This window comes from Eulemur rufifrons, chromosome 1, assembly GCF_041146395.1.
Source record: "Eulemur rufifrons isolate Redbay chromosome 1, OSU_ERuf_1, whole genome shotgun sequence".
Taxonomy (NCBI): Eukaryota; Metazoa; Chordata; class Mammalia; order Primates; family Lemuridae; genus Eulemur; species Eulemur rufifrons.
Window position 1 is genome coordinate 23,960,400 of NC_090983.1, and position 18,583 is coordinate 23,978,982.

The 18,583-nt window shown below is 36.2% G+C and overlaps 1 protein-coding gene across 1 annotated transcript in view; it reads right to left on the reverse strand.

Moving 5' to 3' along the window:
- Positions 1-427: 427 nt before the first annotated feature.
- Positions 428-18,583, reverse strand: part of CPS1 (carbamoyl-phosphate synthase 1) — a 117,029-nt gene continuing 98,873 nt past the window's right edge. Inside the window, exons 31-38 of the mRNA XM_069482737.1 lie at positions 18,335-18,424; positions 16,407-16,577; positions 14,145-14,219; positions 11,493-11,591; positions 4,540-4,599; positions 3,628-3,740; positions 2,269-2,398; positions 428-1,534 (exon numbers count right to left, since the gene is read on the reverse strand). Of these exons, the coding sequence (XP_069338838.1) occupies positions 1,436-1,534; positions 2,269-2,398; positions 3,628-3,740; positions 4,540-4,599; positions 11,493-11,591; positions 14,145-14,219; positions 16,407-16,577; positions 18,335-18,424 (837 nt within the window). The 3' untranslated portion in view covers positions 428-1,435. The remainder of the gene's footprint in view (positions 1,535-2,268; positions 2,399-3,627; positions 3,741-4,539; positions 4,600-11,492; positions 11,592-14,144; positions 14,220-16,406; positions 16,578-18,334; positions 18,425-18,583) is intronic.

Here is an 18,583-nt window from a genome sequence, read left to right on the forward strand (position 1 = left end):
AGTGGTGCTATCTCCATCAGATGATATGCATCAGCCTCTGATTGGGTTGAGTTGCTTTTCTGAGTTATACAGGACATTTACTTAAGTTTACTTTATTATATATTTGTGGCAGTCTTTAGTCAGTATGTGGTTGTACTTATACATTAGAAAGGACCCTGGTCAAAGGTGGTATGTAACCACATAACCACACAATAAATTTTACAGTGAGACTTATAAGCAGAGGAGGGATAAGAAAAAGAAGATTAAAAATGTAACAGCCAAATCCTCATTATTTTTAACTTTATTTATACCCTATATGGGTTTAAATAGAAAAAAATAAATTAGCAATGCAATCCTGGCCCCAAATCCTGTTTCTTCATAAAAGTGAACTGATTTTTGTATATTGATATAAAATAAATGAATAAATAAATGCAAGAATACAACTGCATTATCTCAATAGTATTTTATTTAAAAGTTCACAATTAGAGCACTTGTAGTAACACAAAACATTTAAAAGTGACAAAAACTGCCCCGAAGGAAGGACTTTTCTTGTTTGTAGAAGGAATGGTGTCCTTGTGCTTACACTGAGTGGAATTCATTACAAATGTGTGACCCAGGAGATCAACAGAATCCATTATCTGAAGGGAATGAACATGACTTCCAAGTTATTCCAAAATTGGGGGAGAGGGTGAGTGGCACAAATCTGAAGATTTCATTTGGCCCAGGTTAAAATCCAATGGAAAAAAAAAAAAAAACAACAAGAACAAAACTACCTCAGCATTGTCTATCATCTGCTGATAAACTTCAAAAAACAAAGTTGCAAACCAGTATTCTTTAAAGAAATCTATACCCTAAAGACCTCTGTCACATTTCTCAACTTCAGGATCATGGGAAGGGATACTAATATTCCTGGATTAGCCAGAATATTAGGTAAGAATAATTATCAAAATGAAGCAATACACAAACATCATGATGGAGAGGTTCATAAATTAAATCTATAATTTCATTCTGTCAAATTTTTATAGTATTCTGCCCTGTTAAAGTGTCCTGAGTGTGGCATATACTATGTAAAAACACAATAACAGTAGTGTCTGTAAAGTATGGAGAGATTTCAGAAGTTAGAACAGCAACTTTTCCTACCTTGATCATCATTAATCAGCACCATAAAATGTTAGCTGCGAATAGCGTGTAGGTAAGACTAGTCCTCCAAAAATAAGGTATTAGTAAATGGATGAATTCTCATAAGGAACAAGTAACGCGGAAAGGATTCTAAGTAAGGGTTTGAAGAAGGGACTGACAATTTAATTGTGAAAGATACAGAATATTAAGGCATAACAGTAAACTGAAATCAAGTTTGATATCAATATTCATCTCTGGGAAACAAAGTCGGAAATAGGTTCCTTTAGATAAAGGTGGCTCAGATTGATTTAAGAATGCGACTGGGGTGTCTGGTTCTCTACGCTGCTTTTCCAGCACTGTATTGCCTGTAGTGGAAAAGACTCTTGGAGTCCACGGTGCGAGATTTCTGTATAGCTTCAGCAAAAAGTTTGGTCACCTGAAAATATAATGGTAGGAATCTTAGCACCCCACATGAGACGAAAGTGAATGTTTAATGAACCAGCAGTGAAAAGTCACAAGTGTCTGCCCCTAATTTTCAAAGGGACATGGGATAAAAGGCAGAAAAATGTTTATTTAATGGAAACTTTCTCTATATCTCAGACCTCACCATGAATAAGCTTATTTCTCCCCCCATAGGGATTAACCTGACTCAGGATTAAAAAAAAAAAAAAAAAAAAACTTATCATGAGTAGAAAGTTGATGAATCTCGAATCTGTTTCTGTCTGTGATAAATTCAGTGAGTCATGTTCAAGTAAAAGTGAACATACCTCATGCAATCAGTTTCTGTGAATTGGAAAAGCACTTGTACTATAACTGGACCTTCAATTATCATTAACCTGTTGCTTTTATGTGGTGGCTTTCATTTAGAAACAATCAATACAGTTTGTGTCTTTACCCCATGCCATGCTACCACTTTTTATTCAAAGGATAATTGTATGGGTAATGAGAGTCTGTGGCTTTTGATTATCTCGGTTGCTTGATCACCAACTGTCCCAGTTAGGCCATGACCTGGCACAATAACACTATAATGTTAGATTCAATTAAAAATTCCTCTCTATTCTTAATTTTACAAGAAGGGGCAAAGAGTGATGTGTATATATTGATTAACACTCTTAAAGGAGGCACAGGCATAAAACCTCATGCAGCCTACATGTAAGGAGAAGAACTTACCTGAAAATTAGTGAGGAGAGGGACTCCACTGTCAACAGCTGTCCTCCGAATCACGTAATTATCATGGACAAACTTAGTGTTGTTATTAGGGAGGTTGATCACCAGGTCAATGCTGCCATCTTTAATCAATCTGGAAGAATAAACAAAATAAATAAAAACTTACAGATGACAATGTATATTTTATAATTAGTTTTAAAACTACTAACATAAATTGCTCTCTTAGCCATCCAAGTCAATGGCATACTGAGTTGACTGCCACCTGCCCTCCTCTGTTCCTAAATTGATGTTCAAATTATACGTATTTGGGGATTATCATTTTTTATTATGTTCTTGAAAGAATATTGGTGCAAGTCTAATTAATAGAATGCAAAGGTTGGTTTCCTCTTCAAAATGTTATCTGTCTATTGTAAGAATAATTTGATAGATATTTATTTATTATTTACAAAGAGATGATCCCCCCAGCATTGAAGGCCTTTCCACCCCTGTGTTCCCATCCACACACTAAAGCTGCTGCCTGCTAAGTTGTCATAATTATTGTTTTACAAAGCCCTAAGCAAATAGTTATAGTCTCCATGGAAGCCTGCTAAGGTCTGAACACAACGCCATTCTTTTATTAATTTGATAATGATTTATATATTGACTTTTTAAAAGCCCTAACAAATAATATATTGCATAGAATTTGGTATGATGTAGCCATTTCATAGGCTGTAATATCCTGAAACAACCAAGAATTATCTCTGATGCACTTAAGCCACATAGATCTGTGAGTGTTGATGCAATGCATTCCTGAAGGCTCACACAATCTTCTGAAATAATGTGTCTTACAAAAATGTAATGATGACATAGTCTAAGGCATAATAAGCAACCTGATCAAGAAATGGCCAATTAGGTAATCCAATGGATGACATCATCATAGCGCTTAATATAGTTTCCTGCAGGTAACAAGCGCTCAATAAATTGACTGATCCATTGATACACAACCTCAGTGAAATGAGGCTGATCAATCCTACATTTGATATACATATACATACATGATATAAGTTTGACATGAAATATAAAGTGCTGCATTACAGTCTCCATGCCCTCACTTGTTTCCATCAGGACAAGCGTCCTTACTAAGAAGTATTTTGAAAGATGTTACATAGCACCATGTATACATATGACATTGTTTTCTATAGTAATAGAAAGGGACACTTGGATAAAATGAATTTCTATCATCCATAAAAGTTATTTATTTTTAAATTAGTTCACTAAGAAACTTTTAAAAGACTTGCAATTAAGTAAGGTGAAATATTCATGGACTAGTTCTCAAAGCTAATCCTCTAAATTATCTCAGAAAACAGTCTGCCTAGTTCTTACTTTCTGATGGAAGAGAGGCTGGGATTCTGTCCTTCCTGAGATGGCCAAGCCACTGGGGTGGCAGGAACATTGTTGGCATTGAGCCAGTCTGATGTGGCTTCCGTGGCAAAGAGCTGCATGTAAAATAGAAAAGTTGGTTACCATATCACAATAATTCATTGTTTTTTTGGAACCTGCTGGAACACACATGTCATTCAAAACATAACGAAGAAACTAGTAATATGAGAAGTAATATGGTGCTATGGGTAAAGACTTGGACTCAGAATCCACAGGTGTGGACACTTCAAATATTTTTTAAGTATTTGCAGTGAGGAAAAATTAAGGAACCTTGATATAATTGCTTTTGCATTTTAACAATCACATTTAATAGTAGTTTAATAATAATTTTCAATTTAATAATAACATCTCAGAAATTTCATAATACTTTCTCAGAATGATTTATGGCTAATAGTTCACTGTTATCAGATCAAAAAAGCCCCATGGCCACAGGCCCACCCTGGGCCTTGGGAATAATTTTATTACACTGAACCAGGCTTTGTGTGGACATGTTCATTGCAAAGAAGTTTTACCTGTAAGTGTAACAGATGGAAACTATGACCTTATATGGAAACAGAAAAATGGAAAAATATATAGAAATACATTGGAACTTTGTCCCAACTATGTTTGAGCCAAATATGCTAACTTTTTATGTGGCAACTTCTACTGAGTTTGTGGCAATTTTGTTAAAACTTAAATCTAGCCTTTCTTATTATTTCACTCTATTTAAGTTTTGAAACTACCATGTTAGTTAAACCTTTCAGGTTAAAAGGACATATTTCGGGCTATTTCTTTTCCACATTTCTGCAATATTTTGTTTTGTGAACAGATTTCAATGCTGACAGAAAACAACTTTTAAAAAATAATATAACATACCTTGAAACCTTCATTCTGTAATTGTTCAGCCACACCAAGGAATTTTGGACGGAATGATTGCTGAAAAGAAATTTAACAAAATTCATTTTCTAGATATATATGCTCTTTACTTAGTCATATGCAATATGGTATTCTCTGGTGTCATCATAAAGGACAATGCCATATGTTGCCAGGTGCTTTAAATTCAAAGATGACAAGTTTTATCCTTTTATCCTTCTATAGTGAGTATGAGTTCTTAGTTATATTCCAATAGAGATGAAATTTCACCCACATTGTCTTCCTCTTTGCTTTTCACCTGGCCCCCAACTCCCTTCATTCTGTATTTAATCCAGTTAGTATCTGTCTGGAAGTCCAGATCCACTCTAGTCCTGCTTGGATCCTTTTCCTGGTCAGGAAGACTTTAAAACACACCTAGGTTAGGCGCCCAGCACCAAGTTAACCCTGCTGTCTGTTTTGCCTGTTCAGCCTGCTCCGATTGCTGAGTTCCAGTTTTGTACTGCCCTTCAATAACTGGGTCACTGTCCTGGTAGCTTGTACACAAGTCCTCACAATAACTCAATCTTTTGGAACTCACTTTTGCATTTATTCTGAGGCACTTAAAGGTTCTGGTTAAAGAATAAGCTCCGGAGACACTAAGCTCTATTTCAAATCCTGGATTTACCATTCACTAGTAGTGTGCACTCAGAAAAGTTAATGTCTTGAGCCTTTGCGTCTTCATTTTTAAAACAGTAATGATGATAATAGTGTTTCTACTTCTTGCGGCTCCACAATTTATTAAACTGTCTGACCTTGAATATTGTAACCTCTCTGTGATGCAGTTTCCTCCTATGTTAAATGGCAGTGGTAACAGTACTTGCTTTATCATGAGTATTCAACCAGCTAATTTAGAAGTTAGCACTACTTAACTGTTAGTACTATAATTTAGGGCAGTTACTGGCTCATTTATAGGTATCAATAAATATTAATTACCATTAAAATAATTGTTTTTTCCAGTCTCCTAGAGACTAGATTCTTGCCCCTACATTCTAGTTTCCAAGCCGGGGTTCCTATTACACTTAACAACCCAAACCAACTTCTTCATCTGTATGCATTTCATTTGCACAAAACTTCCCTAACGTTCCACCACACTGTTCAGATATGTTCTATAGTCCATTGCTGTGTCCTTCCTAGAACCCTGGCTGGATCGGTGCAGTTTCCAGGCCCTGCCTTCCCTGGACCCCTTCCCCAATGCTGTCAGAAGTTCTCTACTTCTGAGCATACAAGCTGTGACCAAGAGCTAGTATCTGCAAGGCAGTGGTCAGGATAAAAGAAAACAAAGCTAAGTGACCTACACAAAGCTCAAACTCTAATCTTGACTTCATGAGTGTCTGAGTAACTGAGCTAAATGGAGTATTTAAAATTGTATACAGTTAAAAGCATATCCATCCATTCTTCTTTAAATGGGAACATTTTTGTTGGTTTCCCTTGTAAAAAGTTTTTAAACAGATGATGTAAGTTGGTTACTTCAGTAAAGGTCTTATAATCTACTTAGAAACCATATTAGTGGTGGTTGAAAAATCATAAATATGATTCTATTTCAGAGTCAGAAACTAGAAGATCTGAGATAACAAAACATACAAGATCTTTCACAATTCTGATAATGTTTAGCCCATAAAACCTCCTAATATTTACTTGCAGAGGCTTTCTGAGAACAGACCTAAATCCTGGGAAAAGACCCCAAAGACTATGTTCAAATATAAAATTCTTTTATATTCTGGCCCTCTGAATCCCAGAACTGCAGTTTTATGAGAGGAAGCTATTGGCAAATAGAAAAGATAAATGCAACTGGATGAATCTCAGCTAAGGCAGGCTCAGGGGTTATTCACGACAGCCTTCTGTACTGTGAATTGTAACCATGCCCAGGATAGTAGCTTTCCACTTCCACTTAGGAAAAACAGGAAGAAATGAGCTTAGGTACAAGAAGCTCATGGCTAGACATAAAAAATAAAATAAACAAGTGAAAAAACAGAGAACAACTCTTAGTGACATTAAGACAATTTAATGAGGTATGTGGCAGTCTCTTTAAGAATAAGTTAAGCAGAAGACTAAGACAATTGTTCAAGTTTGATTTTTCTTGGAAAGCAAAGGGCTAAATTAGGTGACATACTAGATTTTCTTCTTGTTTTAAGGTTCCTTAATATATAACAAATACACATGAAGTGTTCGAAACAAACTTCTTAATTTTGTTAAATCCCCCAATATGGAACATTACATCATGCCCTTCTGCTAAACACAGAACAGACATAAGTACCAAATCACATTAGAAGGCTCAACATAAAGCTGTCCAACAAATACTTATTGACTAATTGATGCATTGATCATGCACTTAACTAACCATCCTCAATCTCTTAAACTCTCTCCTAGCAAAGAGTCACTGATGATATATGTAATGACAATAGCAAATGATAACATAACTTTCAGGCAGGTTTCTAAAATACCATTTCTCAAGTTTCAGTGGTTCTCAAATTGTGGTCCCTGGGTGAGTAGCATCAGCAACACGTGGCAACTTGTTAAATTATAAACATTTGGGCCTCACTTCAAATCTATTGAATCAGGAACTCTGGGAGTGAATCCCAGCAATTCACAGTTTCACAAACCCGCCAGGAGATTCTTTGCACACCTGTTTAGGAATGGGAGGGAATAGCAGATAGGAGGACTATCCTTCACTCGTCTTGTAATTTGAGGTCAAGACGTAATAACCTTGGCCAAAGTCACAGTGAAAAAGTCTCTAGGGAAGAGTACTAGAATGCAATTTTTTTCCTTTGCCATTTTAAAGTAAAATAAGTCAGCAAGTCCTCTAAGACCTGTAGACACCAGGCAGAACCTCATTATGGAGCTGTTTCAGTGTTGTCCCCCAAGTGGAAAAGATAAATATCCAACATGACAGTATTGGCAGCTCCCAGCCGGGGAACCACTCTGCCTTCTGGTCCGGGGTGTTGGCTTCCATAGGCACATTATAAACTTCTATCAAACGTGTATTGAACACTTGTGACACATAAAACAGCCTCTCTACAAAAAGAAATTACAGCTGTCAGCTTGCATCTGAGTAGCCTCAGATTTAAAAGCTGATTGAAAATACCTGTGTAAGAAACCGTTTGTTACTAAAAGGTGAAAAGTGCAAGCTGATTTATTTTCTTGGGAATGTTTATAAGAAAGAAAATCCTTTAAAAGCGGAACACACACACATATATATATATATATATATATATATTTCCTCAATGATCATTTTCACATTAATTCAACTTCTGGGTGCAAAAAAAAAAACCAAGTTAATACTATGTGATGCCTGTGGATTCTACAGGGACGTCTGGATTGACAACTCTATGGTTGTTCCTAATGATTCTGTATTGAAGATAAAAGGTTATTCATGTCACTTGGAGTTGTCTTTTCAAATAAAATGCTTGCTTTGTGTTTCCGAGCAATGCCGAGGCACAGATGTCAGGTTGGTGCTTGCCACTCCACAAGCATCACTGAATAGCCCAATCAGTGGGGAAAACAACAGTGAGTGCTCTTGATCTACTCTAGAGTCAATCATTTATTGTTAAAGGGTATTCCAGAAAACTTCAAAACAAGGCAGATTGCTCTACTCATAGCAACCAAAAATAAATCCTAATACGATGAAAGGTGGCTGAAAATATTACAGGAAAATCAAAGATGATTTTGTTGCCACATAAATCTGCATTATGCCTTTCTTATATTAGAAATGCCTTGGTATATGGAAAGTCTCTCAGTAGAGAAGCAGTACTTGTAATAGTTACGTTGACAAGGATTCTTTGACAAAATCTAAATCTTGATTCTTTTTTCACCTACGTCCTAGTTACACAAGATTGATGTTATGAATATTTCAAACTTCCCAGGTACTTTGACCCATAGGATTTAACTTTGGAAGGGCAGAAACAGAGAGTCTGTATGTATAAAAAAGGAGGGTAGGAAAGAAGAGAAATAAAAAATTAGGCAGACTGTCCTATAGCAAGCATGCACGTGCACGCCCACACACACAGGCCGGCACACACCATCTACTTGTTAAATACTGAGAAGTGGTTGAAACCTCATAATAATAAATACTTATTTTAAATGTGTATTAAGCTTCCAACAATAAGAAAAACTCAGAGTTTTCTCTACCCCATATTTCTCTGTTCCTCCGATTTCTCTTACAATCTGTTGTGCAAAATTAATGAGTCAAGGTACGTTCATTAAGTGTTTCTGCTCATGAAGAATTCAGGTCAGGGTGGGGAGATGAAGACAAAAAATTTTTACCTCAAATAAATGTGACAGATACTGACCATCTTCCCCATTTATACATGAAGGAACAATAAAGCAATTTAACTGCAACAATGCTGCCTACCAGGGCTCTTCCGTGAGTAAAGTCTACACAATTTTATACTAAATAAATGACTACCCTAAGATATCAAAATGTAATTTTGAGCTTTCTCTCTTAGAGCTTCATTACATAACTCACTCTCAACTAGATGCCTTCCGTTGGATTTATTAGTCCTAACCCCCATTTATATATTGACAGTAATATTTTAGTCTTTTCAGTCTGACTTTATATGAGTTCTGACCAAGTAGGATCCCACTAAATAAAATGATTTTTTAAAAGTACAATACACCCTAAAATATGGAACCCTAATTACTTTATCTGCAGTCACTATGATGCTTAAGTAAAAAGTTGAGATTAGATTTGGTCCCATTCTAAGAAGTCCAGTCATTGTTACAGCTATTAACTCTCAAGTTAGTATTTTCTGTAATAATTTTCAGTTTAATTTATCAGACTAAGCATTTTAACAAATCACTATGAATGAAAGTCCTCCGTATAGTCATGGAGAGACTATACATTAACTGTTGGTGATGGCAGGTTTTTCTTGTCTCCCACATAAAATAAGTCAGAAAATGGTTCTTGTCCATCTCTGGAGGCTTAGGGCCCTGCCAATCAATTTTAGTACAGTTGTAAATATTGTCTCAAGTATAATTTTATTAACTATTTCTTCTAAAATATTTTTAACTGTTTTTATGTATATAAGAATATATATATAAATCTCTAACATAATGCTCTCATGTGCAGAAAGTTCTTTGCAACAATCATGTAGCTGCTGGAACATTGATTTATTTAAAAAAGAATGCATGGAAAGGTAGAACTTCAATGGACTTCATTGCTTTAAGAAAACTCTTTTTTTTCTTACAAAACCCTTTTCTTTTTCCTACAAAGCAAAATTCTGTTCCCTAATGCCAAAATTACACAAATACTTCAGAGGGATCAAATTAATTTTTGCTTCACATTTCCCTGCAGCACTGGAACCAAACAAGCACAATTTTATACATCACTGCCTTCTTAGACTGGCATTTTAAAATGTTAGCACTATTATGATTAGATGTGAAGATGTGGAGTAAGGGCATGGTCTCCTCTGAATGCCCCCAGGACTCACATTAAACTTTAAGCCATAACTGGAAGTTGGGCAAATATTCTCATAGTTGAGACTTAATAACACTTAATACCCATTTATAATGTGATGAGTCTCTCATACGGTGTGATTTCTCTCTAAACTGCCATTAAGCTTCACAATTGCAAGTCATCTTGTTAGCCTCTGCTCTAACTGTTCACCATTGCCCTTCTAGCACCTTTGTAAAGCAAAATCCCAAGTTACTCTTTGCAGAAACTTCTCCAAAGCCACTACCTGTCCAGTCTCCAGAGTCTAATTTGCTAATATTAAGACACCCTAATGAGACAGCATCTATAATAATCACACACTGGTTTGAGAATACCTAGTACTGCTCTAATTATATTTTTATTGATTTTTATGTAACATGCAGGGTTTGAGCTTATTAAATGCACAGCAGGGGTATTATATAAGACCATCCATTGTTTTTATAGAACCCAGGAATTACTAATCTCAGATAAAAGTGAATAACCAGTTAAAAAACAGCTAGTATTTTTCCAGGAAAGTTGTAAACAGAATGGTTTACACACTCTTGCAATAATCATTCCAAACAGTAATAGAAGTTTCCTGTCTATCAGTTTGCCCTAAGATTTACATTTGACTTGCAATATAAACCAATAATGCCTTATTCATTATATAAAGATATTCATTTATAGTTATCTCACCCTACCTTGACCTAGAGAGATTAACAAATACAACTATTTCAAGAACTTCCACAATATACTATGGGATAAACTGACTTTTTTAGACATGTTAAGTCATTACCCTTCATAAACTTTCAACCTAGAGTGTTAAGTTGAGGAAATTTCTCAAATAATGCTCATATCTGCAACTTTGAATCCTTGGCATTGACTAGATACTGAAATGTGAAGAACTGAATGAATGAAAGGAAGTAAGGTAGGAGCAGTGGTCAGGAGAGAACACCTATGACTTTAGTTTGAGAAATGTTGGATTTGAGACATCCAGATAGAGGTATTCAGCAGCTTATTGGAAATATGGGATGGCTGAGGATAAAGATTGAAAGATGGTAGTTATAGATAGGAGAGTAGATACTGTAAATGTGGATGAGTTTGCAAAGGAGAAAGTCAAGGGAGAAACACAGAAAGAGAAGGTGAGACCCAACCTTATTGGAAGCCTATGTTCAGCGGCTAAAGAGGAAGAGCTAAGAGCAAAACATTTAGAAAAGACGTAACCAAAGAATAGGAGAGATTCCTTTTTTAAGGCATCCTGAATCCGATTTAGAACAAATACCCCTTCACTAGAGATTTTGTCTTTCTGTCTTTATTTATTTTATTTTAATTTTTGCATTGGTTGCTATAACAGGAGAAGGAAAAAATCAGGGAACAAATGTCCATGCTTTCTATAAATTGCCGTAAAGTAGAGCATAAGCCCTCTTCTATACCACAATTAATGTCCCTGCCCCACCTCACCACGCACAGTGTACGACTATGGGCATGCACACAGCGACATACCACTTACCTGAATTCCTATCAGGATGCCTTTCTGGGGTATCTTAAATCCTGTGGAAAGCATCGCCTTTAGGAAGGCTGTGTGAATTCCTTCACCAAAGCAAGCCACCTGTTTAGGAATAAATAAAAAAATAAAATAGAGAAGGTAATAGAGAAGTCAATCACCCTTACCAATACACACACATACACACACACACACACACACACACAAATGGAAAACACTTTACTCATAGACTCCTTCTGTAGATTTGATTAATGTTGCCCAAAGACCATGCAATCTGAATCCAGGGATTAAAAGACTGGCCAGGGCAGATGTATCTTATGTTTTTAATTAAACATAATGAATGAATAAGCAATTCTTTCTCTATCCAACAACACTCAATGGAGCAACATAACTGGATTCTACTGTGAGTTATTTGGATACAAATCACAGCTTCTGGTCCATAACGTGGTGAGTTTCCAAATGTTAATATGACTTACTGTTTAAATAACAGTATATGTTGTACAGACTCTGCAGCAGTGCCTGAATTCACGGGTCAGTAGCAGAAATGCATAACTGCACATCATTGGTTTGGAGTCATTTTTACAGCTTATGAGAATGCCTTCTGAGAAATTAAATAATTCCATGAAAATCTCAAAGGAACTTGTTCTTTTTTAAAATCATTTTCATAAAATGAACCAAAATACTCCGCTACTGGTCCTGAATACCATACCATATGTGGAAAAAAAAATGACTCCAAACTAATAGATACAGTAATGTTAGAGTATACAGAAGCTTCACCTAGGGAAATTGTGCTACAATATAACTACAAATCAAATCGCCACCATAACTATAGAACAAGTGCTATATTTGAACATGATGGGCGTCAACTCTGCCACGAACATCATCATTTGGCACAGGTACAGAACCACCATTAGAGTAAATAACACTGATGGCTAAATTCATTCTTCAAGCAAATGACTCCCTTTCCATGCAAGGGAAGTTTTCAAGACTATAACCTTCAGTTGACCACCAATACATGCTGTTTTTCACTCCAGTGAACATTTTACTCAGTCAAGTACTGGCCCACTACCTCAAGTAAGTTTAACCTACATTAATAGTCTCAAATTCTACTGAAAGGAATTGGGCAATCCCATCAAAAATGCAGATGCAACAACCCAGACGTTTCAGCAATTTTCTGTGAAACCAGAGAAAGGAGGCAAATGTTCTAGTGAAGATTAGCACTGACATCCCCACTTTACCACTAGGAAAATAAAATTCCCTTTACCTCAATCAGGAGCTAGAGGTTTACTTAATGCTACGACAAGCCATTTGGACACTGAAAATGTCTCTTGGAAGCATAATTGAGTTTTTACTAAGCTAGAGGAGTTATTCAGATGTCAGTTATAAAACAGACCTTGTAACATTACACTTCATGATATTTGGAAATATGACTCTTAAATAATGGAAGAAGAATCTCTTTGTACTTTAGAAACATGTAACAAAGGGGGAGCTAAATTTCTAATTCTTTCATATTTTTATATTTCAACAACTCTAATAATGTGTATATGGAGGCACAATGAACATAAGCACTGGAAACAAATTTGCCATACTAGAGAAAAAAGCATAGGTGAAAATAGATCTCTCTCTGATCTGAAGCCTGGGCCAGCTGAAATCAGCACCGCTACTAGTTACCTTGGGATCAAGATGAACCTGCAACAAAGAGGCTAAGAGTCCCCACTCAAAGAGTCCAAATACAAACAGGATAGCCATTTATTCCTCACTGCCTGCCTTCTTGTCAAACTTGGCTTCTCATCACAGATCTTGCTCGTAACCAGGCAACCATATAAAACATCACGTATTTGTTGCAATTAAATATTTTCCCCTTTCAGGTTTTCCTTAATACCAAGAGGAAACAATGATGCCTCACAGTCTGATGTTGCCACTCCGATGTGCACTGATGAGAATCTGAAGGTTGTATCTAGTAAGTCTGTCAAGGGCTAGCTGATTCATAAAATGTCCTGACACTGACATGTAGAGAACTTTCTAGAATCTGACAGCTCTCTACAAGAAACACATTTCACATTCTTAAAGAAACCTCCAGCTGACACAATCTCAACACAAGTGAAGAGGGACATCCAGTGGCCAGTCCCATTATAGCTCTTAGATAATCCCCAAGAGGATAAGGTTGCTTTAAAAGCGGTCCTGGGATTTTCCATGTATCTGAAGATTCCACAATATTTAGGTTTATGATCTTTCTAATGCTGTCATTCTACATATTGCTAGTAAAAATTCAATGATCTGATTTCACAGTAGCAAGGTGGGGATGAGGTGCTGTTACAGAGAGACCTGAGAACCTTAAAATAAAAAGAAAGACACAGAAGATATTTACTTAGATATCTAAAGAAATATCAAAAAGATGTTCTCATGTGGAAATGAATTAGGGACATATGTATTATATGCCCATGTTGAAATAGAGGTGAGAACTTAGACTCTATTCCAAAAGACAGTAAAAGATATTTTTTATTCAAAATTCTTAAGTCCTTTGGGACTTACATGGATAACAGAAATTTGTGTTCTCCTTACTACTTACTACCTTAATTATTTTACTATATTCAGATCATAAAACCATAGATTTCAAAGTAGATTTAATGAAAGCGTTCACGATCATTAACTAGTTACCTCTCCAGTGGAAGCCATCTCACATCTCAGAATAGGGTCAGCATCCCTCAACCGGGGCCAGGAAAACATTGGAGCCTGTCATAAAAAGCAGGGAGGAAAAATATGTGAGGGAAAGGTATAAATGAATAAGAGAGAATTAATATATTTAGCAAATCATCTCTCTGGGGATTCATTTAGGGTATGGTAGACATGTAAAAAATCTCTTTGGTTTAAGCACATGACTTGAAAAATAGCTTTAAAACTCTGTTCCAAGCATTTCTTGAGCTCTTGGCCAAAAACTTAGGTTAAATAATCACAAGTTATTTCTGTAAATAGGGCCTGTGCGACCAGTCTAGACCAATGTTCCTATCTAGCCTATGTGTATTCTTATTGGAGTGATTTCAAACAAAGTCTACTGGGCATTGGTCTACCCAGACACAGAGTTCAAACACATTTTTTTTTTCCTTGATAGGCTTTTGAAACATTCCTCTTCTTGTTCTGATCATTCAAACTTGCAACAAGCCACCTTGCCAGAACAGGCTGTCTGTAAGCCAACTTCTGAGACATTAAACTGTTGTTGACACCTTTTAAAAGCTTTGAAAAACATTCTGCTTGGAAACACTTTTGTAGAGAACTTTTATATGAACTGGAACATACAAGTGCCTCCTTTTCATTTATTTTATTGGTACAATTTACTAAAAACTGAATTCTTGTTGCATGCATATGTTCTTTTATCTGGTCTAGACTATTCCTTCATTGATTCTGGCACATAAGTTACGATGGGAATTCTGGCTTGGGGTTATTTCACTGGGTTATCTTAGTCAAGTTATTATACATTCTTGCTCTTCAGCTTTCCTATTTCCCCATCTGTTGATATCCACTGACCCTTTACCAGGACTATTACAATTGACAATGAATAAGTAATTTGAACAAAACTCAATTCATATACAATGATAACTAGAAAAGAAGTTGGAAGATACAGTGCATCTAAAAATGCATATCTATTGATCAATATTATTTTTAGTTTGAAATTATGTTTGTATATTCATATATTAATCTATCAGAAGAAATAGAGGCATATATTCCTATAACTATGAACAAAGAAACATGAATTTTAAATTCATATATATAATCTGTAGTGAAAAAATATTTTTCAGTGCCTACCACCTGTTGGTCTCAAACAAAAAATTCTCCTCTCTCTCACTCTCTCTTTCTCTACTAAAAGCTTTTACAATGTTTGTGTTATAGTCTCTAGGAATAAAATGCTACCCTTTCCCCAACATGAAAAGTGACATTCTATCTCAATGCACTATAAAATTTGAGGCATCCTAAATTGTTAAACAAGATCAATAAATATTTTTTGATTCATAGCTTCAACCTAAAGCTCCCATTAGAAAAATCAGAAGTCAGATTCTCATCTGTAACACAATTATGGTTGAGGTCACTAGTACATATAGGAACAGGAACCTTCTGTAGGCAATGAAAATATGTCAATGTCACATAAATATATCACATAATATAAATTAATTTCATTGTGCATTTCATCTAAGGAAATTCAAATATATTTATATATATCCCACTAATATTCATGCCTGTCCAGCAAAGTAGTTAAATGTCATAATTATAAATATTCTGTGCACAATCATACTGAGGCATCTAGAGGAGTACAATGGCTTCATTATTAAGGTATTATTAAAAATATACATACATAGAGAACACTGGTGAATAACTTTAAATTTTCCTGCTCATTTTTCATGAGGTGCCATCAATTTCCTTGCTCTCACAGCACCACTGTAAACAGCAACTGCTATCTCAATTTTTCAAATGGAAAAAATATGCCATCAAAGAAAATACGGACTAAGTAAAGGTGGTCAGCATGGTAAGAATTAAACCCCACAGGGTAGCCACTTTTACAAGAGTCATGCATTCCTGAAGACTTGGCAAAATTCAAGCCTTATCCTAGTCAATTATATCCAGGACTTCTGCTTACCACCTAAACTGGCACCATTGTGTCAACTGCATAAGCATAGTTTATAATTCACTCGGCTATTTGGTTTTGAAGTTATGCAATTCTAGATGATTTTTTGAAAGTTTGAAATGCACAACAGTTTACATAAAGTTGCCTGTAGTGCAACTGCATTGCATTATTGAAAGGAAACATAAATCCTGAGTCTGGCACTTTAGTTAGAAGATTTTTAAAGGAGCAAGATTTTTGATGACAAATTGTTCTTTTAATTTCATTGGAACTCATAGAATGACTAATAGATTTTTTGAAAGTATTACCTTAATTGCAACATAGTCAGCAGGAATTATGGGATGCTCCAATGTTGGAAGAGGTTTTTCTTCAATGTTCTCTCCAATCATCACCTTGGTGGCCACATCAATGAAGTCTACCCCGAGAGTCTTAGAAACAAAGGGGAAGGATCGAGAAGCTCTCAGGTTGCATTCAATCACCTGAAGAGATAAAATTCAGGGAGAAAGAGGATTAACTGGAGACCGGCTCTTGTTTTGCTAATCCTGCCTTTTTCGACCCCACTGCTGGGACTTTGTCTAACTGGTTTAATTTCAGTATCTTTGAACCCTGACATTTTTTCATCCCCTTCCCCAATTCCATCCCCACACACTGCTGACAGATTTAGATTAATGCAGGGCTCAGATGATGCCACACCCCTCCTGAAATCCTTCTCTGGATTTCCACTGGCAGGAGATTAAAGTCTAGTCCCTGAAGGCCTTCTATCCTCTGGCTTCACTATACCTCTCTATTTTATCTTATGCCACTTTCCTGGCCCCAATCTTACTTCCTGAGTTCACCTTCCACTATTTGCCTAGAAAAATGATCTCACTCAACTGAACTATTCACTGTGTCCAAAAATAGATGATGTTCTATCTATGCATAATAACCTCCGTACTGTCCTTAACTTGTCAAAATCTCAGCCATCATTTAAGGTCCAGTTCACAATACAAAATCTTCCCTGAAGTCTTTTATGATCCACCCCAGACATGGCATATGATCCTCAAACACGTGTTCCTGCACACATGTGCACATACACTAGCAAATATTCTCTCTTTGTTCTATAATTTCAACACCATTTTATTTGTATATCTCATCTAACAGCTATTATACTCTATGTTATAGTTATCTACAAATTCATCTTCTTCCCAGTGCTCACTAAATTATAAGATCTTCCCAGTACTCACTAAATTAAAAGAGTTTAAGATCTCTATAAACTCTTTATAAGTTTAAAGAGACTGTGCTTTATACATCTTTGAAGCCACCATATAACCGCATAGCAGGCGGTGAATCAATGTTGGTTACTGCTATGGTTTGGATCTGGTTTGTCCCCACCAAAAATCATGTTGAAATTTGATTCCCAATGTGGCAGTATTGGGAGCTCAGGCCTAGTAGGAAGTGGTTGGGTTAAGCAGGTGGATTCCTCATGAACAGATTAATGCCCTCCAATGAGTTCTCACTCTCTCAAGGATGGATTAATTCCCACAAGAGTGGGCTGTTAAGGGTCTGGCTTCCTCGGTTTCCCTCTCTCACTTCCTCTCTTGCTCTGTGATCTCTCTGCACACGTCTGTTCCCCTTCTACTTTCTGCCATGCGTGGAAGCAGCATGAGACCCGTACCACATGCAGCTTCTCAGTCTTGGACTTTCTAGCCGCCAGAATGGTGAGCCAAATAAACTTTTTCCTTACAAATTGCCCAGCATCAGGTATTCTGTTATAGCAAGACAGAATAGACTAAGGCAGTTACTGATTAGTTAAATTAAGTAGACTAATTAGGACTAACCTAGTTGATTTAACATTTTTTTTTTTGCGAATGATATCTTCTCTGAGCAAGGAGTAAAGCAGAACTTCAGTGCACATAATTTATGACAACTCTACACATTCAGTTTACTTTATGATATTCACTGCTAATGTATCTGTCTATGCTACCCTGTGGATGGCATACAGTCATCTTCTTTCCAGTGGATCAGATCAGAGGACTTTACAAAGCTGTGACTGACATATCCGTGCCCCCAAGGGGCCTGTGTCTTCAATCAATGCAGACATTATATGCTATGCAACATTCCACACGCAAACACAAACAGCTGCAGGGGTCTCAGTTGCTCTGTGGCTGGTATTCACAGAGGAAATTACCGTAGGGACACAAACCAACATGACCTAACACAGCAGTGGTGTTCTCTCAAGCACCTTGGCATCTCTTACCAAGACATCGTTTCCTTTGACAAGAAACTGGACGTTGAATGGGCCAGAGATGGCAAAAGCTTTTGCAATCTTTCGTGTAGCATCCTTCACCTAGATCAAAAAGACAATGACATAGTGCTAAAGAACATACCTTAGTTAAAAAACAAATAGAAAAAAAGCACAGCACCTTAAATTTAGATTTAATTTCTCCTTACAGAGAGCTACATCTACATTTATTATCATTATAATAATAATGGGATGCACTATTAG